Below are 21,541 nucleotides of genomic sequence, written 5' to 3' on the forward strand. Positions count from 1 at the left end.
TGCTTATATACACTATCGTTCAAAAGTTTAGGGTCACTTAGAAATTTCCTTATTTTTTAAAGAAAAGCACCGTTTTTTTCAATGAAGATAACATTAAATTAATCAGAAATACACTCTATACATTGTTAATGTGCTAAATGACTATTCTAGCTGTAAATGTCTGGTTTTTAATGCAATATCTACATAGGTGTATAGAGGCCCATTTCCAGCAACCATCACTCCAGTGTTCTAATGGTACATTGTGTTTGCTAACTGTGTTAGAAGGCTAATGGATGATCAGAAAACACTTGAAAACCCTTGTGCAATTATGTTAGCACCGCTGTAAACAGTTTTGCTGTTTAGAGGAGCTATAAAACTGACCTTCCTTTGAGCTAGTTGAGAATCTGGAGCATTACATTTGTGGGTTCGATTAAACTCTCAAAATGGCTAGAAAAAGAGAGCTTTCATGTGAAACTCGACAGTCTATTCTTGTTCTTAGAAATGAAGGCTATTCCATGCGAGAAATTGCCAAGAAACTGAAGATTTCCTACAATGGTTTGTACTACTCCCTTCAGAGGACATCACACACAGGCTCTAACCAGAGTAGAAAGAGAAGTGGGAGGCCCCGCTGCACAACCGAGCAACAAGACAAGTACATTAGAGTCTCTAGTTTGAGAAATAGACGCCTCACAGGTCCTCAACTAGCAGCTTCATTAGATAGTACCCGCAAAACGCCAGTGTCAACATCTACAGTGAAGAGGCGACTCCGGGATGCTGGCCTTCAGGGCAGAGTGGCAAAGAAAAAGCCATATCTGAGACTGGTTAATAAAAGGAAAAGATTAATATGGGCAAAAGCACACAGACATTGGACCGAGGAAGATTGGAATAAAGTGTTATGGACAGACGAATCGAAGTTTGAGGTGTTTGGATCACACAGAAGAACATTTGTGAGACGCAGAACAACTGAAAAGATGCTGGAAGAGTGCCTGACGCCATCTGTCAAGCATGGTGGAGGTAATGTGATGGTCTGGGGTTGCTTTGGTGTTGGTAAAGTGGGAGATTTGTACAAGCTAAAAGGGATTTTGAATAAGGAAGGCTATCACTCCATTTTGCAATGCCATGCCATACCCTGTGGACAGCGCTTGATTGGAGCCAATTTCATCCTATAACAGGACAATGACCCAAAGCACACCTCCAAATTATGCAAGAACTATTTAGGGAAGAAGCAGGCAGCTGGTATTCTATCTGTAATGGAGTGGCCAGCGCAGTCACCAGATCTCATCAAGATAATCCAACTTGTGGGAGGGGCTTCTGGAAGCATGGGGTGAAATTTCTCCCGATTACCTCAGCAAATTAACAGCTAGAATGCCAAAGGTCTGCAATGCTGTAATTGCTGCAAATGGAGCATTCTTTGACGAAAGCAAAGTTTGAAGGAGAAAATTATTATTTCAAATAAAAATCATTATTTCTAACCTTGTCAATGTCTTGACTATATTTTCTAGTCATTTTGCAACTCATTTGATAAATATAAGTGTGAGTTTTCATGGAAAACACAAAATTGTCTGGGTGACCCCAAACTTTTGAACGGTAGTGTATGTGCAATGAATACAATGCTTTATATTTCTGGCTTCTATTGGTAATTTTCTTTTCAATGGAGCGTTTTGTTTTTCCTGGTTCTGACAAGTATTTGCTTTGCCGATTTCACATAATACTTTGTATGAAGCATGGGTGTGTCATTGCACTCCTATAAGGGTATGTTTCCACAGGTCGGATATGCTGCGTAAAAGTACACAGCGTATCCAAACTAGAACCCACAGGGAATTATGGCCAAAAAAACACGCCAAATTTTGGTGTCGATTTTCGGCCGGAATCGCTGCTGCGGAAAACAGAGCTTGAGAAAAAGAAAGACAATGTTTACCTCTCTGACATTGCCATAGCGGTTCATCCCTCTGTTCTCCGTGCAGCACGGCCTCCTGTGATAACGCTGCAGCCCATGTGGCTGCTACAGCCTTTTATTAGCTGCAGCAGTCACATGGGATGAAACATTCTCCCAGGAGGCCGTGCTGCATGGAGAACAGCCAGGAAAAATAGGAGCTTTAACAATTACAGGGAAATACGTATAGACTTTTTGATTACATTTAAACCCCAAAAAAAAGTTCCGTTTTTTTTTTTTTTTTAGATGTGCAATTTTTGCGGCAGAATTGCAGCATTTTTTGCCACAAAAATCACGTTTGTTATTTGTTGCAGGTTTTACCTCCCCATTGAATTAAATGTAAAAAACCTGCAACAAAAGTGCAAGGATTCCGCAGCATAATTTGACATGCTGCAGATTTAAAAAAACGCACCGCAGGTCAATTTATGTACGTTATATTTAGCTTATTTTTTCTGCAGCATGTGGATGAGATTTGTTCAAATCTTTTCCACTTAGCTGCTGCTATGCATGCTGCGGATTTTCCGCACAATATTCAGTTTCGGAAATTCCGCAGCATTTACACTACATGGGAACCCAGCCTAATGAAAAGGTTTGAATCTTGCCCTTGGAGCAAATGATCATTCACAGACGCACAGGGGTTAGTCAATGAGGTGTGAAAGTAGAATGCATTTTTGTCTGTACATTTTGTACATACCACAATGTGTTACTCATTTATTGTGCTCCCAGCTAAGGGAAGATTACTCACTTTCCTGCTCTGTTTACAGGTGACATATTCTTATTTTGCAAAGGGGCAGATTCTTCTATATTTCCAAGAGTCGAAGAAGGGAAGGTTGATCAAATTCGAGCCAGAGTTGAACGCAATGCTGTGGTAATACATTGTAATGCGCATATTCTCCTATTGCATGTCGTTAATGTACAGAATACTCATTGAATAGCATACAATTACATTATATATTGTTATATATAATTCATTTATCAATGAATTATTTAAAGGAGGGCAGAAGGGATGATAGGATAACACATGGTAGAAAGGAGTAGAATTATTTTTACATAAAAGGATTTCAGTGCATTAAAAGGCTTGTCTACTATGGACAACCTCTTTGTGATAGAAGGGTCCTCCAAAAATGGAGATAGACAGTGCTATTTTGTTGCAGTTTTTGCCACGATTCCCCACAAAATCGTGACAAAACTGCATTGTACTTTAGGCGGCCATGGGCCCCCCAGAAGCCTCAGGCCCCTGACGGCCAACCATAACGTCCTAATGATGATCTGCCATTGATGGCAGCCATGAAGTATGTATGTATGTATATGTGTGTGTGTGTGTGTGTGTGTGTGTGTGTGTGTGTGTGTGTGTGTCTTTGAAATATTTAAAGGGGTTGTACAGGATTAAAAAAAATATTGGTGCTTTCTTCTAAAACATGGCCACACCTGTCCATAGGTTGTATGGTTTTGAACCTCAGCCCCATTCTGCAATACCAGACACAACCCATGTACAGGTGTGTTGCGGTTTCTGAAGGAAAGCAGCCATGTTTCTCTAATCCTGTACAACCCCCTTAAAGATTTCTATTATTGTCTGTACAGCATACAAGTGAATTCCTGCTTCTTACGTTTACAAGTGTGCTGCAACCTATATATTACAAATAATACATAGTATACAGTAGCTAAAGACACAATTGTTAAGTTAATTTTTTATTACTTGTTTTGAAATTAGTCTTTACGTTTGAAACCGAAAAGTATACAGAGAACACATAAATGAAATTCTATAGGCTAGAATAGAGATACAGATATGAGTGAGAACATGATCTGAGCACAACAGGACATAAATAGATTGTAAAGCAATTCTTGTCAGGATGTGCCCAGTGGTTTCTCAGCTGCTACATGTAACATGATCCTATTGTAGGTATGCATTGTCACAACATGTAGCTGTTCACAAGGGAAATATCGACAACAATAGTATATTACTCAGATAAGTAATATTGTATGCACTTTTAATTGAAATTTACACAAATCCGCTTGAATAAAGACTCTTAAAACTATTTTATTTATTTATAAGTAACCTAAAAACTAGGCCAAGAAGCCCAAAATTCTCTCCAAAAAAGTTTCAGGCTAACCAGGTAGGGAATTAACTGGATGTGATTTTCACAGGAAGCATTGGCAAACCGAATGCACATTGATCTGTCGATAGTATCAAGTTCACCATTCAGTATCAACAGAGCAAATATTGCTGATCCCTGCCTGGACTACTATTATAAGTCTAACATCTACTTAAATAATGGTCTAAAGAACACCGAACGCATTTCTACATCCCTTAGTGCTATAGAGGTTTCCTCAGAGGTGCATATAATTTACAACAGGGGCAGCTATTACACTGTTTCATGCATGTGAATATCCCCCCCTGTTATGCAGATGTCCGTGACGGCACGGATGTCTGACCGCAGCGCGCGTAGTGAAACACAGGCTATTTGCGGCTTTAACCCCGCCCACTAAGGGCAGAATGATCCCTCTCTCTGGACCAATCAGAGCAGTATACACGTCCTGCTGACGTGTGTGTGCTCCAGCGGACACGTCCTAGTTCCTGCCTCGTAGGTCAACCAATCAACGCATAGCGTAAGTTACCATGGGAACCACCAAGCGGCCAAGTAGCGGCGTACTACAAGACGGATATATCAATCCAACACAACCAGATTACAAAGACTATAGACAGTGATCTCAAACAACAAGGTACCAGCACAGTGAACTTAAGGTATTACCTAAAGCCAGAGTAATATGAATATCTAGTAAGTGGATGGTTCTTCACTCTATATAGGTCGCACATAGACAACACACAAAAATGCTGCATAACGATGCTATAAGCAAATAAATAAAAATATGGAAAAAAGGGAGGTGGGGGAAACATATCCATAGAATGAACCATGGGACAATAGAGAACGATACCACTCAAAGGAAGCAGGCATATGAGATGTTCTCGTTAAGCCCACTTGGCTTAACCGTACCCATGGATAAAAATCCATCGTGCTTCTCTTCGAAGGATACATTTATCCTAGTTACCACCTCTCGGATGGGAACATGCCTTTTCAATGCCCTGAAAGCGTAGGTGATCCAGATTGCCTTGATGTATTTCCCAAATATGTGGGGAAACAGGGGTCTCTGCTTTTTTGCCAATATTATTAACATGGTCCCATATGTGTTTGTGAAACTCTCTAATGGTTTTACCCACATATTGGATACCGCAGCTGCACGTGATCAAATAAATGACCCCTTGAGTCCGACAATTAATAAAGTCAAAATTTTTGTAAACACGAACTAAAACCGTGTTTGAAAAGGTCTTACTAACCATAATTAATTTACAGGTTTTACATGTCCCACAGTGACCAAAACACCAGAATATCGTCAATGAATCTTATTCATAATATGATGTGAACGGTCCACTGTTCCATTGCACCTGGAACACAAACTCCTTTTCCCACCAGCCCAGGTAGAGATTGGAAAACGTTGGCGCACAGGGACTGCCCATTGCCACTCCCCTGAGCTGGTGGAAAAATTTCTTATCAATAACAAAAGAGTTGTGCTCCAGTACAAACTTAAGAACCCTAATGACAAATTCGTTATTATTAAGATATTGTGTTTCCCTGAAGCTCAAGAAATATTCCACCGTCTCACAACCCCTATCATGGGGTATGGAACTATACAGGGACTCAACATCGAGACTTGCCAAAAGCACTATCGTATCAAGTTTTACTTCTAGCCGTTTGAGACCGTTCATTGCGTCTGTTATGGCAGGAAGAAGGGGAAGGGGAAAAGTGAGCCCTAATCTACCCACCGCCCTGTCCCTGCCTACTTGCAACGACTCGCCCTAGGCGACGGGGTACAACTGGGCGGCGGTCCCTACGCTGACTAAGTGCAAGGGAATACAAACAGGGAACAAGCAAGGGAAGGGGCAGTAGCCCACGGAACACCGTGAGGAAACCAGAGTGGTCAACGAGCCAGTCAGAATCAGGATGTCACGAAGACTACGAACGCAGAGCAAGGAGCAGGAAGCAAGCCGGGGTCAGAGCGAAGCAGGATAAGCGGAAGCTGTAGCAAGGCTGAAGCGAGGCAGTAGCAGGCTGGAGCAAGGCTGTAGCGGGGCCAGGAAACCAGGAAGAATCACAAGCAATGAGGAAGAGAAAACGGCAGGTATAAATGGACAGGGGGCGGAGCTAACTCCGACTGACCAGGCCGCGATAGGCTCTCCCACTCCTGAGCCTGCCACCCTGATTGGTGGGATCCGGAGTCAGTCTAAGAGGTCCGGCCTCAGGTGTCGATTGATTAATCCTGGGAGTATCCACAGACGTAGTGCCTGGCAGATCCTTTACAGCGTCCCTCACATAAGATGGAAGTGTCACCACAAATGGATGGGGATACGATCAACTTACAAACTGGAATTTTGTGTGACGCAGTCAATCCCTGCTACTATGGGACGACCCTTCAATGGGACTGTGCCCCTATGGATTTTGGGTAGACTATAAAATGTTGCCGTAACTGGAAACAATCTGGAAAGAGAAACTTAAACTCCCTTTGGTCAATCAGACCATCCGCTTTTTCCGAAATAAGAATATTTTTGAGTATCTCCTTGTATAGGTTATTAGGGTTGGAGGGGATCAACTCATAGCAATTAGGGTCTTCAAGGATGACCAGGCACATCAATATATACGCCTCAAGATCCATGACGACCACTTGTCTGATGATTTCACCACAATGGATTCATCACTATCAAGTAGTCGAAGACATTCAAACTCACCAGGGGCAATGTTGCTAGCACCCCCACCATACTTTAAGTGGGACAATTGGTTTATGACAACCTTCAAAAACACGTTAATTGGTGTGCTGTCACTCATAGGGGGATTTTTGTTTGAAGGTAAGGCAAAGTCTGTGAATGGACCCTCACCTGTTGGTCTCTGCCCCTCCTCAAGCATCCCACCCATAGTCTTAAAAAGTGGCATGTCCTCTTCCTCCAAACCCAATTCCTGACACCTCCGTCTATCATTGATTTTGATTATATTCTTTCCATTCTAACTTACGTCCAAATAACTGAAGCTCTTTGACCCACAAATCAAAAGTTGGGATTGGGACAAATGAAAGTCCTTTTTTAAGGATATTCATTTCCCCCTCAGATAGTGTTTGTTGAGACAAGTTGTGGACCTGTATGTCATCTACTGAAGAACATTTATCTAGATTTCCTTCCTTCCTCGGAGTACATAATCTGATATCGGTGGGCCTTGGGATAAAAAAAACACCCCTACTAAAGTTACCAGTCCCCCGTTTGCCCCTGCTCCTAGCTTCAGAGCTACTGCTGGGTTATTGGGGAATAGCTTGATGTCCACCTCTACCCCTGGTATTTGGACAACGAGAGGTGTCACTATCGTAATCAGATGATGACACTGCAGTATCAGTTTAAACAGAAACCTGATCTTTTCTTGAAATTTAAGGTGTCCCTACAGAACTGAAAATGTTTTCTTTCTTTTATATGAGCTGTAAACTTTTCAACTGCAATACAAGTTATTTTCTTTCAAATTCTATATTATTACTGATTTTTTTAACCATCTCAATACTCTCTTTAAGAGCTGGGGTAGCGCTTACTAAAATAATATTAAAATACTAAAATAATATTTTCCTCCTCAAGCAGAATGCTCATAAATGTGAGAACTCTATGGATTCTTTCTCCCATTTGTTAAGGAAACCTACACTCCTCCTCACTCTTGCAGCAGGTTGCACAATTTTATGTTTTAGGTACGTCTCAAGAGTTTGTACTTCCCACCAAGCACGTACATGATCTCTATAAATTTGTGTACGTTACGAAACCTAGGTGGGATACTCAAATCCTGTGCTGGTAGCTCAGTGTCCGAGAACACCTCCTTCGCCTCATTAATCCATCTGTCAGTATCAATATCAAAAAGCCTGCCATTCCCAATAGTCTTAATTTCTGTCCTCTATTGTCCCATGGTATACTCTATGGATATATTTCCCCCACCTCCCTTTTTTCCATATTTTTATTTATTTGCTTATAGCATCGTTATGCAGCATTTTTGTGTGTTGTCTATGTGCGACCTATATAGAGTGAAGAACCATCCACTTACTAGATATTCATATTACTGTGGCTTTAGGTAATACCTAAAGTTGACTGTGCTGGTACCTTGTTGTTTAAGATCACTGTCTATAGTCTTTGTAATCTGGTTGTGTTGGATTGATATATCCGTCTTATAGTACGCCGCTACTTGGCCGCTTGGTGGTTCCCATGGTAACTTACGCTATGCATTGATTGGTTGACCTACGAGGCAGGAACTAGGACGTGTCCGCTGGAGCGCACACACGTCAGGCGGACGTGTATACTGCTCTGATTGGTCCAGAGAGAGGGCTCGTTCTGCCTTTATTCGGTGGTGTTAAAGCCCCAAATAGCCGGCGTCTCACCACGCGCGCTGTGGTCAGACATCCGTGCCGTCACGGACATCTGCTTAACGGGGGGGATATTCACATGCACGAAACAGTGTAATAGCTGCCCCTGTTGTGAATTATATGCACCTCTGAGGAAACCTCTATAGCACTAAGGGATGTAGAAACGCGTTCGGTGTTCTTTAGACCATTATTTAAGTAGATGTTAGACTTATAATAGTAGTCCAGGCAGGGATCAGCAATATTTGCTCTGTTGATTCTGGATGGTGAACTTGATACTATCGACAGGTCAATGTGCATTGGGATTGCCAATGCTTCCTGTGAAAATCACATCCAGTTCATTCCCTACCTGGTTAGACTGAAATTTTTTTTGGAGAGACTTTTGGCCTTTTTTGCCTAGTTTTTAGGTTAATTATAAATAAAAAAACACCGAAAAAGGCCATACTTACAAATGGACACAGCCAGGTCAGAAACGCTGATGAAGGCGAGTGAGCAGGTGCTTTAAATAATAATAGCCACTCCCACTAGTCTTGAGGGGAGTGGTATGTGGTGCATGGGATGTGTAGTAAGAAATAATAAATGAATAGTGTATGTGCAAGTGTAATAATGTAAGTGAAATATAGGGGGCAGTAATGAGTAAAGTGCCTAAAAAATAAATGAATAATGGGATGCAAGTGTGTGAAGCATGGAGGGATAGTGTGTAAGTCATGAGGCGCAACGTGTCTAGCCAGGTAGAAGCCTATTTGTGACGCCTTGATAATTCATAGAGCGGGCTACCCTGCTTGCTAGGCCAAACAACAACACACCATGCTCTCCCAGCATCAAAGACCTGGCTGTGTCCAAAAGAAGCGAATATAAGTAATAATGAAAAATACCTATATTTTTCATTATTACTTATATTCGCTTCTTTTGGACACAGCCAGGTCTTTGATGCTGGGAGAGCATGGTGTGTTGTTGTTTGGCCTAGCAAGCAGGGTAGCCCGCTCTATGAATTATCAAGGCGTCACAAATAGGCTTCTACCTGGCTAGACACGTTGCGCCTCATGACTTACACACTATCCCTCCATGCTTCACACACTTGCATCCCATTATTCATTTATTTTTTAGGCACTTTACTCATTACTGCCCCCTATATTTCACTTACATTATTACACTTGCACATACACTATTCATTTATTATTTCTTACTACACATCCCATGCACCACATACCACTCCCCTCAAGACTAGTGGGAGTGGCTATTATTATTTAAAGCACCTGCTCACTCGCCTTCATCAGCGTTTCTGACCTGGCTGTGTCCATTTGTAAGTATGGCCTTTTTCGGTGTTTTTTGCATAAATGTCCTTGTTTTTATCTGTTTTGTCTTTAATTATAAATAAATAAAATTGTTTTACGCATCTTTATTCAGGCGGATTTGTGTAAACAAGGGAAATATCGGATACTTTTAGCAATGCCCATACTACTTACAGTATTCTGTCATGAAATATTATTTATATATTATAAAATTATTATTAACTTCTTGTAGTTATAGCAGTTATTTTGTGTAACAAAAATCTGTATTTTGTGTAACAAAAAACAAAAATCTGTAAAACAAAAAAGTGGTTTACAAGTTAAAAGCCGATTGGGTTCTCTGGGCAGTTTCAATGGGTGAGGCCGTAGTGTTGTGATGGTAAAGTGCAGAGAAGGAATACAGTTTGGGGAGGATTATAGGATGACTATGTATTTATTTTACCCATTGTGTCTAGTTGGCGGTCAGACTGTAGCAGGAAGTCATGTGTACTGTGTTATTCTATAGTTATATGCTTACCAAAGCAGACCTATGCATTGTTTTCCTAGCAATGGATCAATGTTTTCTTTGTCCTTTTCATCTCTACAGGAAGGGCTGAGGACTTTATGTGTTGCATATAAAAGGTTTTCACAAGAAGAGTACGAAGCTGCTGAAAAGTTGCTCAAGAGTGCGCAGCTATCCCTGCAAGACAGAGAGAGAAAACTGGCAGAGGCCTATGAACACACGGAGCAGAATCTCATCCTACTGGGTGCCACAGCAGTGGAAGACAGGTTCACTGACACATTATTAATCTTCTGTACAGATACCAGATTGTAATGTGGGATTTCCTGTGTTATTTCTGTGTTGAAAATAATTCTTTATAAAATAGTCCTTAAAATTCCTCTTCTTTACCCCTATAACATGCACTGTGCACAATGTTCTCCACGTGGCATGTGTTCTTTCCTATACAATTGTGTTGAAAGTATAGTCGACTATGTTTTTCAATACAGTTGGGGCTGTCAGATCCTGACGTATTGTCGCTAACTATATGCCAAAAGGACACAGTTTTGGCATACATATGGCTACAAATGTCTTTAAGTGCAGAACTTCCCAAACCTGTACCACAGACATGGTGTGAATTAAGCCTATGATATGGGTTCTCCTTTGAGCAGAAGTTCTGATCTACAACACGACTATCAATCCTCGATGGCTGCTCAATAAGAAAACATTTCGCAACTGTTTGTATTACTGCAGCTCTGGCCATTCCTGACTTTTGTTATGGGACCTTTTAGGTACACCCATGTGTCGTCTTCTCACATTTCAGACATGGTTATATACGTTTGTGGGAAAATCTTGGGAACACAAATATGGCAACCACTACAGCTCCTATAAGGGTTTTCACACCCAGCTTTCTAGACTTCTGAATGGTAACTCTCCATTGCTGTACAGTGATATGGATGGATGGAAAGTATCGCTATGTAACGTGGCAAATTTGTCATTGACATCTGTACAGCTGGTGGTAACCCCTCTGCGAATTGTATTGGAGGCAATTATCCATCATGGTGGGAAATAGATAACGAAGAAATTGCTGAATAGAATTTTTAACAACTCATTAAAAAAGTCAATGATATATTTACTGGGGACATTTTGTTTTCAGGAATACAATTTAATTAATATACATTTGTAACCCCTTGGCCACGGTAACTAGAAAAGGGTAATGAAGTTTATCTTATCTTTCCACAGACTTCAGGAAAAAGCAGCTGAAACAATTGAATCTTTACAGAAAGCCGGCATTAAAGTATGGGTACTTACAGGAGACAAAATGGAGACTGCCGCTGCCACCTGTTATGCCTGCAAACTGTTCAGACGAAATACTCAGCTGCTGGAGCTGACCACAAAGAAAATAGAGGAGCAAAGTTTACATGATGTGCTCTTTGAGTTGAGCAAGACTGTTCTGAGGCACAGCGAAAGCTTAACCAGAGACAATTTCTCAGGGTATGTGGGGCGCAAAGTACAAGTCAAGCAATATACTGTTTATTCAAATGTTTATATCCGAGAAGAACAATATGAATTTCTATATGTAATATTAATTGGGTGATTATGGCTTCCTTTGTAGATGTTATAAGCCACGTATCAATGTTTTAAGGCAATGTTCACATAACTGAGAAATTCACTGAAATAGGGCTGAGCCATACCAGACCAGAAGTGAACCAAATTGAAGTGAATGGCAGAAAAGGCTGCAATACCTGTGAATGGCCACTAAATGCGTGTTCACGATTCACAGTGAGCGAGCAGAAATTAACGGCAAGCAGCACTTGTACGAGCGAGCGCTGTGGCCCCTTCAAAACAGCTGATCGGTGGGGGTCCCTGGGATAGGCCGTCAGTTTTTACAGGCTGGAAAACCCCTTTAAATTTATGATTGTGTCACCTTTTTATGTCATCACTAGTTCGCACTTTAGCACCAGTAGTTAATGTAGCGGTGTGCAGAGATCCATTTTCATCATTTTATTGTGTAGTGCATTTGTAGAACTAGCTAAGAAAACCCTCTTCATTGTCACTATCTGCTCAGGTCTAATTATCATTAGGCAAATAGATGACTGGTTCATCCAATTCATACTGTTTGTTTTTCTTCTAAACGGTGTAGGTTTTCAACAGATTTCCAAGATTACGGATTAATTATTGATGGAGCCGCACTTTCATTAATAATGAAACCCCGAGAAGACGGGAGCTCTACAAATTACAGAGAGGTTTTCCTGGAGATCTGCAGAAACTGTAGTGCAGTATTGTGCTGCCGAATGGCCCCTTTGCAAAAAGCACAGGTATTTATTGATCTCAAGGCCATGTGCATTTTTAGTTCTGCATGAAGCCAGCATGTTACTATGCAAAGCATTGCCTCCGAGCGCAGTATAATCCACAAGCACAAACCATTCACCACATTCAGGCGCAGTATTCCAACACATTCAAATAACATTTACATTTTGTTTTTTTTAAAAATGACCCTTTTGTATAATTCTCATATGTAAGCTGCCGTTTATCCCCGCACAGATAAAGGTACAAAGACAACATAAAGTCTTTATGAGCTGACGATTTGCCTACTCATATATCAGCATATGCTGTTATAATACTGAAACTAATTGTTCTTCATCCATGTACATGGCCTGGCAATGTAGCACTGATAGGACTTGTTCACACGTAACAGAATTGCTGCGGAAAATTTCTGCACAATTCCATTGAAAGTAGCAGACTTTCCGCCGTGGCTAAAACGCACCATTTCCTGCATTTTTGACTGCTTTTTCACAATGTTAGGGGATGGAGACATCTCCTCTGAAAAACGCAGCAATTCCACTTTCCACAGCAGGAATTGACATCTTGCAGTCCGAAAAATACGCACCGCAGGTCAATTTCGGCTCGGAATATTTACGCAGATGTGGATGAGATTTGTTAAATCTCACCCACTTTGCTGCTACTGTCTGCTGCGTATTTTCCGTCCGCAATTCAGAACGGAAAAAACGCAGCAATTCTGCTACGTGTAGACAAGCCCATATACTAAAGTATGTGCATGTAAAGTGATAGGCTTAGAACGCAAATGAACATCATTTACATTTGACAGTACCAGAAATCACTGTGTTTTCTTCTATTTCATCCCTGTTTTTCCATATTTAGGCCCCATGCACACGAGCGTATATTCATTCATCTGTAAATATGGATCCGTAGTCAGCCGCAACTTCTCCGCATATACGGAATGGTATCCGCTAATACAGTCTGTAGTGCATCAGTAATGTATCCGTTTATACAGATCCGCAAAAAGAAGAAAACCACAAATTGCAAAGTGCAACAGCTGCAAACCTGCCATTGTCTAGCAATGATTCCGTAATTACGGACAGCTACGGGTGCACATCCATAGCTGTCAAATTATGGAATCGCCCATAGACTTTTATGGGGAGTCCGTGCTGTAATTACGGACAAGAATCGGACGTGTTCTATATTTTACGGATTGTTTCTACGGAACGGACACCGATCTGTAAAAATACGGAAAGGTATCTGTAGCCGATAGAAATGAACGGGTCTGTAATTACGAATGAAAAATACGGTCGTGTGAATGGGGCCTTAGAAGATGTATTAAACTGTTGGGTACTATAATAAGAATAGTTGAACGGTCAGGCAGGAATAAGCTTTGCATTTACTACAGTTTAACCCTAGTGACTTAACCAGCATGATGTCCTGGAAAGGGTCAGCTCTCAGAATTTGGTGTGCTGGCCTTATGTAAACCTCAGCCTCCGGTAAACCAATGTGCACAAAAATAGATAGTAATTGGTATAGGTGTCATCATGATTAGTACATGCTGCCCATGTATGCCCTAAAAGACACAAAGTTCAATTACTCAGAAAGGGTTTGCTCTCTTTGGTCAGATGTTTGTTAACCTTTTCTTTTATAAAGTCATGAACTTTATAAAATATAACATATATCAATCTGTTCTTTACAAGGTTTGTTTTTAATGTTGCAGATTGTCAAATTAATTAAAACATCAAGAGAACGTCCGATTACACTTGCAATAGGAGATGGTGCAAATGATGTCAGCATGATCCTTGAAGCACATGTTGGAATTGGTATGGCTATGCCAATTTTATTTCCATTATTCATTGTGTATAAAGCTACGTTATTTGAATAGGTGGATATGTAGTTGTCTTTACATTACACATTGCTAGGACCTAGTCTAGCGTTCATACGTTGTAGAAACCGCAAAGAAAATAAGTGTTGAAGCACTATTCTATTTGCAATAGTGGCCAGGCAAACTGAGGCTTTGTTCACATGGGCGTCATACAGATGTAGCCATCTTTATCTTGACTTCTAACGCATTAAAAACACAGTGGCAAGATCCTTTATCTTGATTCTTTCAATGGCTTTTGTTGTGTGATATCACCTTGCAGCAAGTTATCAGAGTAAATATAAAGATGGCTACATCCGTAGTTTGGTTTTGTCAGGTTGGTTACCTGTCCCTGACATGACTACACTATCCTGCCAAAGTCAAAAAGAAAAACTCCAAACCTTAACAGATCCATTTTAAGTCAATGTATTTGGTTTGAATCCTTTACTATGATCCATCATATTCATCATGGTATTTGTAAAGGTTATGGCGCTGCCTAAACTGAACTCAGCCTAAACTTATCTTTTTGGCTAAAATCCACCCTTCAACCATTCCCGAACCAAAGATGGCGTTTGCCAGCTTCATGACCTCTATGAATAAATGGTGTAATCTGATTTGACTATTGTTTTGTCTGCATGTAAGGGTATGTTCACACGGCGGGGGTCCGTAACGGCTGAAATTACGGGGATGTTTCAGCCTGAAAACATCCCCGTAATTTCAGCCGTACCGGCATGTGCAGGCGCTTGAACGCCGCGTCAATTACGGCCGTAATTAGCGCTGCTATTCATTGGAGTCAATGAATAGCGGCTCCAATTACGGCCAAAGAAGTGACAGGTCACTTCTTCTACGCGGGCGTCTATTTACGCGCCGTCATTTGACAGCGGCGCGTAAATATACGGCTCGTGTGAACAGACAAACGTCTGCCCATTGCTTTCAATGGGCAGATGTTTGTCAGCGCTATTGAGGCGGTATTTTCAGACGTAATTCGGGGCAAAAACGCCCGAATTACGTCCGTAAATAGGCCGTGTGAACATACCCTAATACTTCAACTCCTTTGGATAAAAAAAAATGGCAATACATTAACAAAGGACATGTATTCAGGTACAGAAATAAAGATGAGGGAATGCTGCGGGTTTCCTGACTATCCCTATCTTTTTGAGTTTCAGGTGTCATTGGGAAGGAGGGACGACAGGCAGCCAGAAACAGCGACTATGCAATCCCTAAATTCAAGCATTTAAAAAAGATGCTGCTTGTTCATGGTCATTTTTATTACGTTAGAATAGCAGAGCTTGTCCAATACTTTTTTTATAAGGTGAGGACAATCCTTCGGACTATAAAGTGTGTAGCTCAGCTTGTAGCAGGTTCCTCACTCAATAACCCTTTGTGCTTGTCTTTCAGAATGTTTGCTTTATTTTCCCTCAGTTTTTATACCAGTTCTTCTGTGGATTTTCACAACAGGTCAGTGCTGTGATGTTATTTCCTATCGATTATTTATATATTTTCTATTACTTTACATTCTCTGTCTTTTTTGTAAAAGCAAAGGCTTAATTATCTTTCTTTTTTGTTGTTTTACAGCCTTTATATGACACTGCGTATCTGACGCTGTATAATATCAGCTTCACTTCACTTCCTATCCTATTGTATAGTCTTATTGAGCAACATGTCAGTATGGAAATGCTGAAAAGAGACCCAACACTATACAGGTATTGTAAATAGAGATGGATCTTGATATAATTTGTCTGTCAAACCTGTCCTCCACCATACTTGGTATCATCCCAGCTGCCACTAGGGGCTGACAAGTATGCAGCTTCTGTATTGATAGGCATAGCAAACAGCTTTATACAGATAAGCCCGCAATTGGTGGCAACACGCAGCTGAGCTGTTTTACAAGTATGTATGTATTCAGGAACAGAAGAAGAATCATTTCTCTTTATTAAAAAAAAACTAAAAACAGTCGCGTTTCTAAGTAAGGCCAGCCTCTAGACGTAACAGCAGTATCATTTCCCATCTTCACTTGCATCAATGGCTTTTCAGACACGCAATCGGGAGCCTGGCAACCCTCCTACAGTTAAACCTGGGATTCTTAAAAGAAATGTATAACGTATACATATTTAGCAGCCCCACAACTGTAAAAACCAAAACAAATCCTTCAGAGTTTTAAAAGATGAACATTTTAAAAACTAAACAAATAAAATGATGGTGGTATTGCTTTATTTATGCATCCCTCTCCCCCCGAAAAAATGTTATATAAATTAAATGCTAATGTTTGTGTACTCCAAAATAGGGCCTAAAAAACTAGAACGTGCATAAAAAAAAAACAAGGCACAAAGTTATGGCTTTTGAATGCAGAATGGCAAAAATGAAAACATTTCAGCATTCTTAACCTGTTAAAGAATTTGTGACGTGTAAGATGCTGTGTCAGTGAAAGTAGGGGCTTCATATGTCATTCTGTCACATTGGGGTTCCAGTATACTATATGTTGGCAGGGTGATTAAATCACAATGAGAAAGTAATTCCCTATTGAGGTCGATATAAATCAGTGTGTGTGCGCGTCAGGCAGGAAGATGGCCAGCGTTTAACAAACTATTCTCCTTTATTGCACAGGGACATTGCAAAGAATGCACTACTGCGTTGGCGTCTGTTTATTTATTGGACCTTCCTGGGATTGTTTGATGCCGTTGTATTTTTCTTTGGGGCTTATTTCATGTTTGACAATGCCACTGTGACTAGCAACGGGCAGGTAAGAGCTAGAAAAATCAAGATGTTGCAATATAGATTTACCAACCACAAATCCACAAAACCCAATAAAAGATGTTTAATATTTCCAGGATTATATTATATGCAACCATGGGCCTTTCTGCTTTGAATGTCTGTGTTTGCTATATTACTTGTATCTTCAGCATTTATTTTATTTGTAATCTTAAAGCATTTGTTTGTGGCTTTTTTTTTTTTTTTTTTTTGGAACTTTGTATCTTCCTATTTAAAAGCACTTTGAACTAATTATAAAAATATAGATGTTATGAGGCTGTGTCTTGCTGCAGAGGCTTCAGATGCTACTGTATATTATAATTGATACGTATTTTCTGACATCACGTGTTTACTTTATTTTCAACCCATTTCAGTTTAACAGGATTATGTGTCAAAGCAAAAAAGGTAGAAAAAAACCTATTTTTTTTTAGGAAATTAAGCCAGTGTTTAGATTATTATAAGTAGATAAAGACCAAAAGTTAAAATCTACATAAATAAATTAACACTGCAAATCTTGGGAAACACATATTCCGGAGCTATTAAACTAAACATTCATCTTTATTAAATAATAATCACTTGGTGAATCATACCTGCCCAAACACAATAGTAAAATATCATAGAAATCCCCTAAAAAACAGAATATAAATACTTCCCAAAAACAATTGCACTCAGAATATAGAATAAAAAATTGCAAGTATCAACAGGTAAAACTACAGTAACTAAAATAACAATGCTGGCTAAAATATTACTGTAATAATAAATATAGGGACAATAACATTATAGATAAGCCAGAACATTCAAAGTTAGCACCATAAGCCCACATTCACACGACAGTGAACAATAAAAAATTTGTCATTTTCCGTTTGCATCAGTCTATCTACAAATTTTCATCCATTTCCAGTCCATTTGTCCATTTTAAATCGCTGTTTGCCACCCGTTTTTCATGGCCGTTAAAAAAAACCTGATGTATTTCATTAGTCAGGGTTTTTTTTGTCCAAACCCCCTGAAAACACCACAGTGCCCATGTAGATAGTGTCACAATGCTCCTGTAGATAGCGCCCACTGTAGTAAGTGCTACAGTGCCGGTATAGTGCCACATTGCCCACTGTAGATAGTGCCATAATGCCACAGAGCCCACATTTAAAGTTCCAGTGCCCACATAGTGCCAAAGTGCCCATGTAGATAGTGCCACACACAGTGCCCATGAAGATAGCACCACAGCATCCCCTCTAGATATTGCCACAGTGTACATGTATTGTCACACCCCCTTGAAGATGGCGCCACACACCCCCTAGATGGTGCCACCCACACACACTGTGGATAGCGCCACACACACACACACACACACACACACACACACTCTGTAGATAGCACCACACACCACTGTTGATAGCGTCAAACACATTCCACCCTGTGGATAGCATTACACCCGCCCTGTAGATGGCGCCACTGGGGCACCCTCTAGGAGCGGAATTCCCAGTCAGAGCGTTGCCGACGCTCTAGCTGGGACATCCGCTCTTGGAGGAGCCCCTGACGTCACTTTCCATATATGGATAGTGAAGTCAGGGGCTCCTCCAGGAGTGGAGTTACCTGTCTGCTACGCTCTGGCCGGGGAGTCCGCTCCTATATATGGACAGTGATGTCAGGGGTTCCCTCCAGGAGCAGAATCCAAAGGACAGCGTTGCCAATGCTCTGGCTGGGTGTTCAGCATATCAAAGCCCCTAACGTTACTGTCCATATATGGACAGTGACGTCAAGGGCTTTCACAAGACAGGAGTCCCCGGCAAGGGAGCTTGCAATGCTCTTGCCGGGGTACTCCATAGTTTAAAGCTCTGACATTACTGTCCATAAATGCTAAATTCTATGGATGCCGTCTGGCCGTGAAAACTACCAAAAATAGGACATATCCTATGCTTTGATGGCCATTAAGAGAAACGGCCATGTGAATACAGACAAAGAACTACATTGTTCTGAAAACGGCCATGTGTTGTAGTCGGAAAAAAAACAAAAAAGACGTGTAAGGTCATTTTAAAGTTAACATTAAGGGTATGTTCACACGCAAACTCAAAAACGTCTGAAAATACGGAGCTGTTTTCAAGGGAAAACAGCTCCTGATTTTCAAACGTTTTTTAAGCCACTCGTGGTTTTTCACGGCATTTTTTACCGCCGTTCTTGGAGCTGTTTTCAATAGTCTATGAAAAACTGCTCCAAAAACGTCCCAAGAAGTGACCTGCCCTTCTTTTTCGCGGTCGTTTTTTTACGCGGCTGTTTTTCAAAACGGCCCATGTAAAAAAACGACCTGTCGGAACAGAACGCCGTTTTGCCATTGCAATCAATGGCCAGATGTTTGGAGGCGTTCTGCTTCCGATTTTTCAGAGGTTACGGCCCGAAAAACGGACGAAAATAGGCCGTGTGAACATACCCTCAGTCATACAGATCGATATACTGCCTCTAATGGGGGAAACAGCGCAGTACCCCAGATCCTCTATGTGTATTTTGCACAAGCTTCTTCTGGGGCACTAAGACAGAGGGGTGTTGACACCATAACACCATTAGAAAGTTTTGAACAGTTGCGCTGGCTGAAACAGAATAATATAAAAGAACTTACAAATGGGTTGACTATGTGGTGCATGTCCCAGTCACTGGCCACTTTTATCATTGATCCTGTTTTGCATTGATATGTAGACCTCCAGTTTTTACATGTTCTGGTTTATTTTCACGTTTCTGTTGTGCTGTGCATTTTTATGTTTCTGTTTCTTTTGCTTTTGCCATTGTTGCTTTCATCAGATCTTGACTACCAACACGTACATGGTAAGAACCTGCGATTTTGATATGCAGTGCCTTTCTATCTCTACCTTTATTATAGGTGCTTCTAGCTTGAGTATCGTATTGTGTCTAGCTTAATAAGTGAACTTTCTTATATGGGGGAATATATGGTAAATGTTGTTACACGTAGAATATGAAAAAACACATTATGAAACATGTTGCTAGGTGTATAATCTAATGTATGTATGTTTTTCATTCTGCGTACAATGGAGTTGGGCTTGCTGTGTGTTTTGATTATATCTAGGGATGATATCATGTTGGTTGATACTGTGCACATTGAGGCAGTTTGACCGAGCTAAATGCTTCAGAATTCTGGCTCAATTTGCACCAAAAACGAGCGTATATGCCTTGCTCCAAGTTTATTATGTGTTTTAGACCGTTTTAAAAAGTTTCTAGAAAAGGGGTAGTGGCTTAGAGGAGCCTTAAATAATTTCCGCCAAAATTTTGGCGCATTTTATGTCTAAAGTAAGCCATCCAAGCGATGGCATAGGAAAGAGAAAAGTGTCTAACAGGTCTAGCAAGATGTGTCCATTCTATCATGATGTGTGCGCCAAAGTGATAAATTTGATGAATATATTCTGTCTGCCTGGTCTAGTTTTAAGCTGTATAAATTTAGGACATTAATAATAAATCTGCCCCCATTGTGCTTGCTAAGTAGTAATTTGCCCAAAGGTATGTCATTGGTAAATCTTGGCACCTACATTGTACATGTGTACCGTCTGTAATTCTTCAATAGACATGAGTGGTGCACTAGATCTCAGGGAAATAAAGTTTATCATTGGTTGATTTATTTAACAAAGCTTATATTTTAAGAAAATCACAATGTTCTAAGTGCATAATGCATAAGCAATAACATATTGAAAGCCAAAAAGATGTTTAAAATTGGTTTCTGCAACATAGGCCCATATTGCATGATATTTATGCAGCCGCCTTTATTGCCATACTTGTCCTTGAATTTTGTGTGCATCCATTCCTAAATGCTTTTAGATGAAATTACATTTTTAATAGCTTGTCTACATACGTTATATACATTGTAAAGGATGTCCCTACTTTTTCACATGACTGCACGGGATCCATTTCTTGCTTGAAGGCGCCTGTCTACACTGTAATTTTCTAGCTGGAGACTGAAATCTAAGCTTGTAGTTCTTTTACATAAATTAGACTTCACGCGGACGAGAAATACAGTCATGTGAATAAGACCTTAATCCTTTCGCACACCACAACATAATAGCACGTCCTGGTGTGGGGGTGATGTATGGAGCGGGTTTCACGCGCTGAGTCTGCTCCATGCGCTGCCGGTGATCATACTGTTCCTGGCCGTTTAACCCCTCAAATGCTGCGGTCAATCACGACTGCAGCATCTGAGGAGGTAAAAAGAGGGGGCCCACTCCGACAGCTCACTGGCAGGGCTTAACAGAAGCCTGTAAAAGTGACAATATACTGCAATGCATTAGTATTGATCTAATGATCGCTAGTTCAAGTCCCCTAGGGGGGCTAATAAAATGTGTAAAATAAAAAAAAAGTTAAATAAAGTTTTTAGTAGTGAACAAATATATATATATATATATATATTAAAAGTAAAAAAAAACACCTTTTTTCTATTTTTCCACTAAAGTAATGTAAAATATAAACAGAACTGGTATCGTTGCAATTGTAAAAGTCCGAACTATTACAATACACCATTATTTAACTCGCATGGTGAACCAGGGTTGCCA

The 21,541-nt window shown here is 40.5% G+C and overlaps 1 protein-coding gene across 3 annotated transcripts in view; it reads left to right on the forward strand.

Annotated features, from left to right (window-relative positions):
- ATP11A (ATPase phospholipid transporting 11A) overlaps positions 1-21,541 on the forward strand; it is a 165,085-nt gene that overhangs the window by 121,607 nt on the left and 21,937 nt on the right. For all 3 annotated transcript variants that reach the window (XM_075852521.1, XM_075852523.1, XM_075852522.1), the window contains exons 17-25: positions 2,677-2,780; positions 10,217-10,398; positions 11,351-11,602; positions 12,252-12,426; positions 14,112-14,214; positions 15,419-15,564; positions 15,651-15,710; positions 15,828-15,955; positions 16,857-16,992. In XM_075852521.1, coding sequence (XP_075708636.1) covers positions 2,677-2,780; positions 10,217-10,398; positions 11,351-11,602; positions 12,252-12,426; positions 14,112-14,214; positions 15,419-15,564; positions 15,651-15,710; positions 15,828-15,955; positions 16,857-16,992 — 1,286 coding nt within the window. The remainder of the gene's footprint in view (positions 1-2,676; positions 2,781-10,216; positions 10,399-11,350; positions 11,603-12,251; positions 12,427-14,111; positions 14,215-15,418; positions 15,565-15,650; positions 15,711-15,827; positions 15,956-16,856; positions 16,993-21,541) is intronic.

This window comes from Rhinoderma darwinii, chromosome 2, assembly GCF_050947455.1.
Source record: "Rhinoderma darwinii isolate aRhiDar2 chromosome 2, aRhiDar2.hap1, whole genome shotgun sequence".
Taxonomy (NCBI): Eukaryota; Metazoa; Chordata; class Amphibia; order Anura; family Rhinodermatidae; genus Rhinoderma; species Rhinoderma darwinii.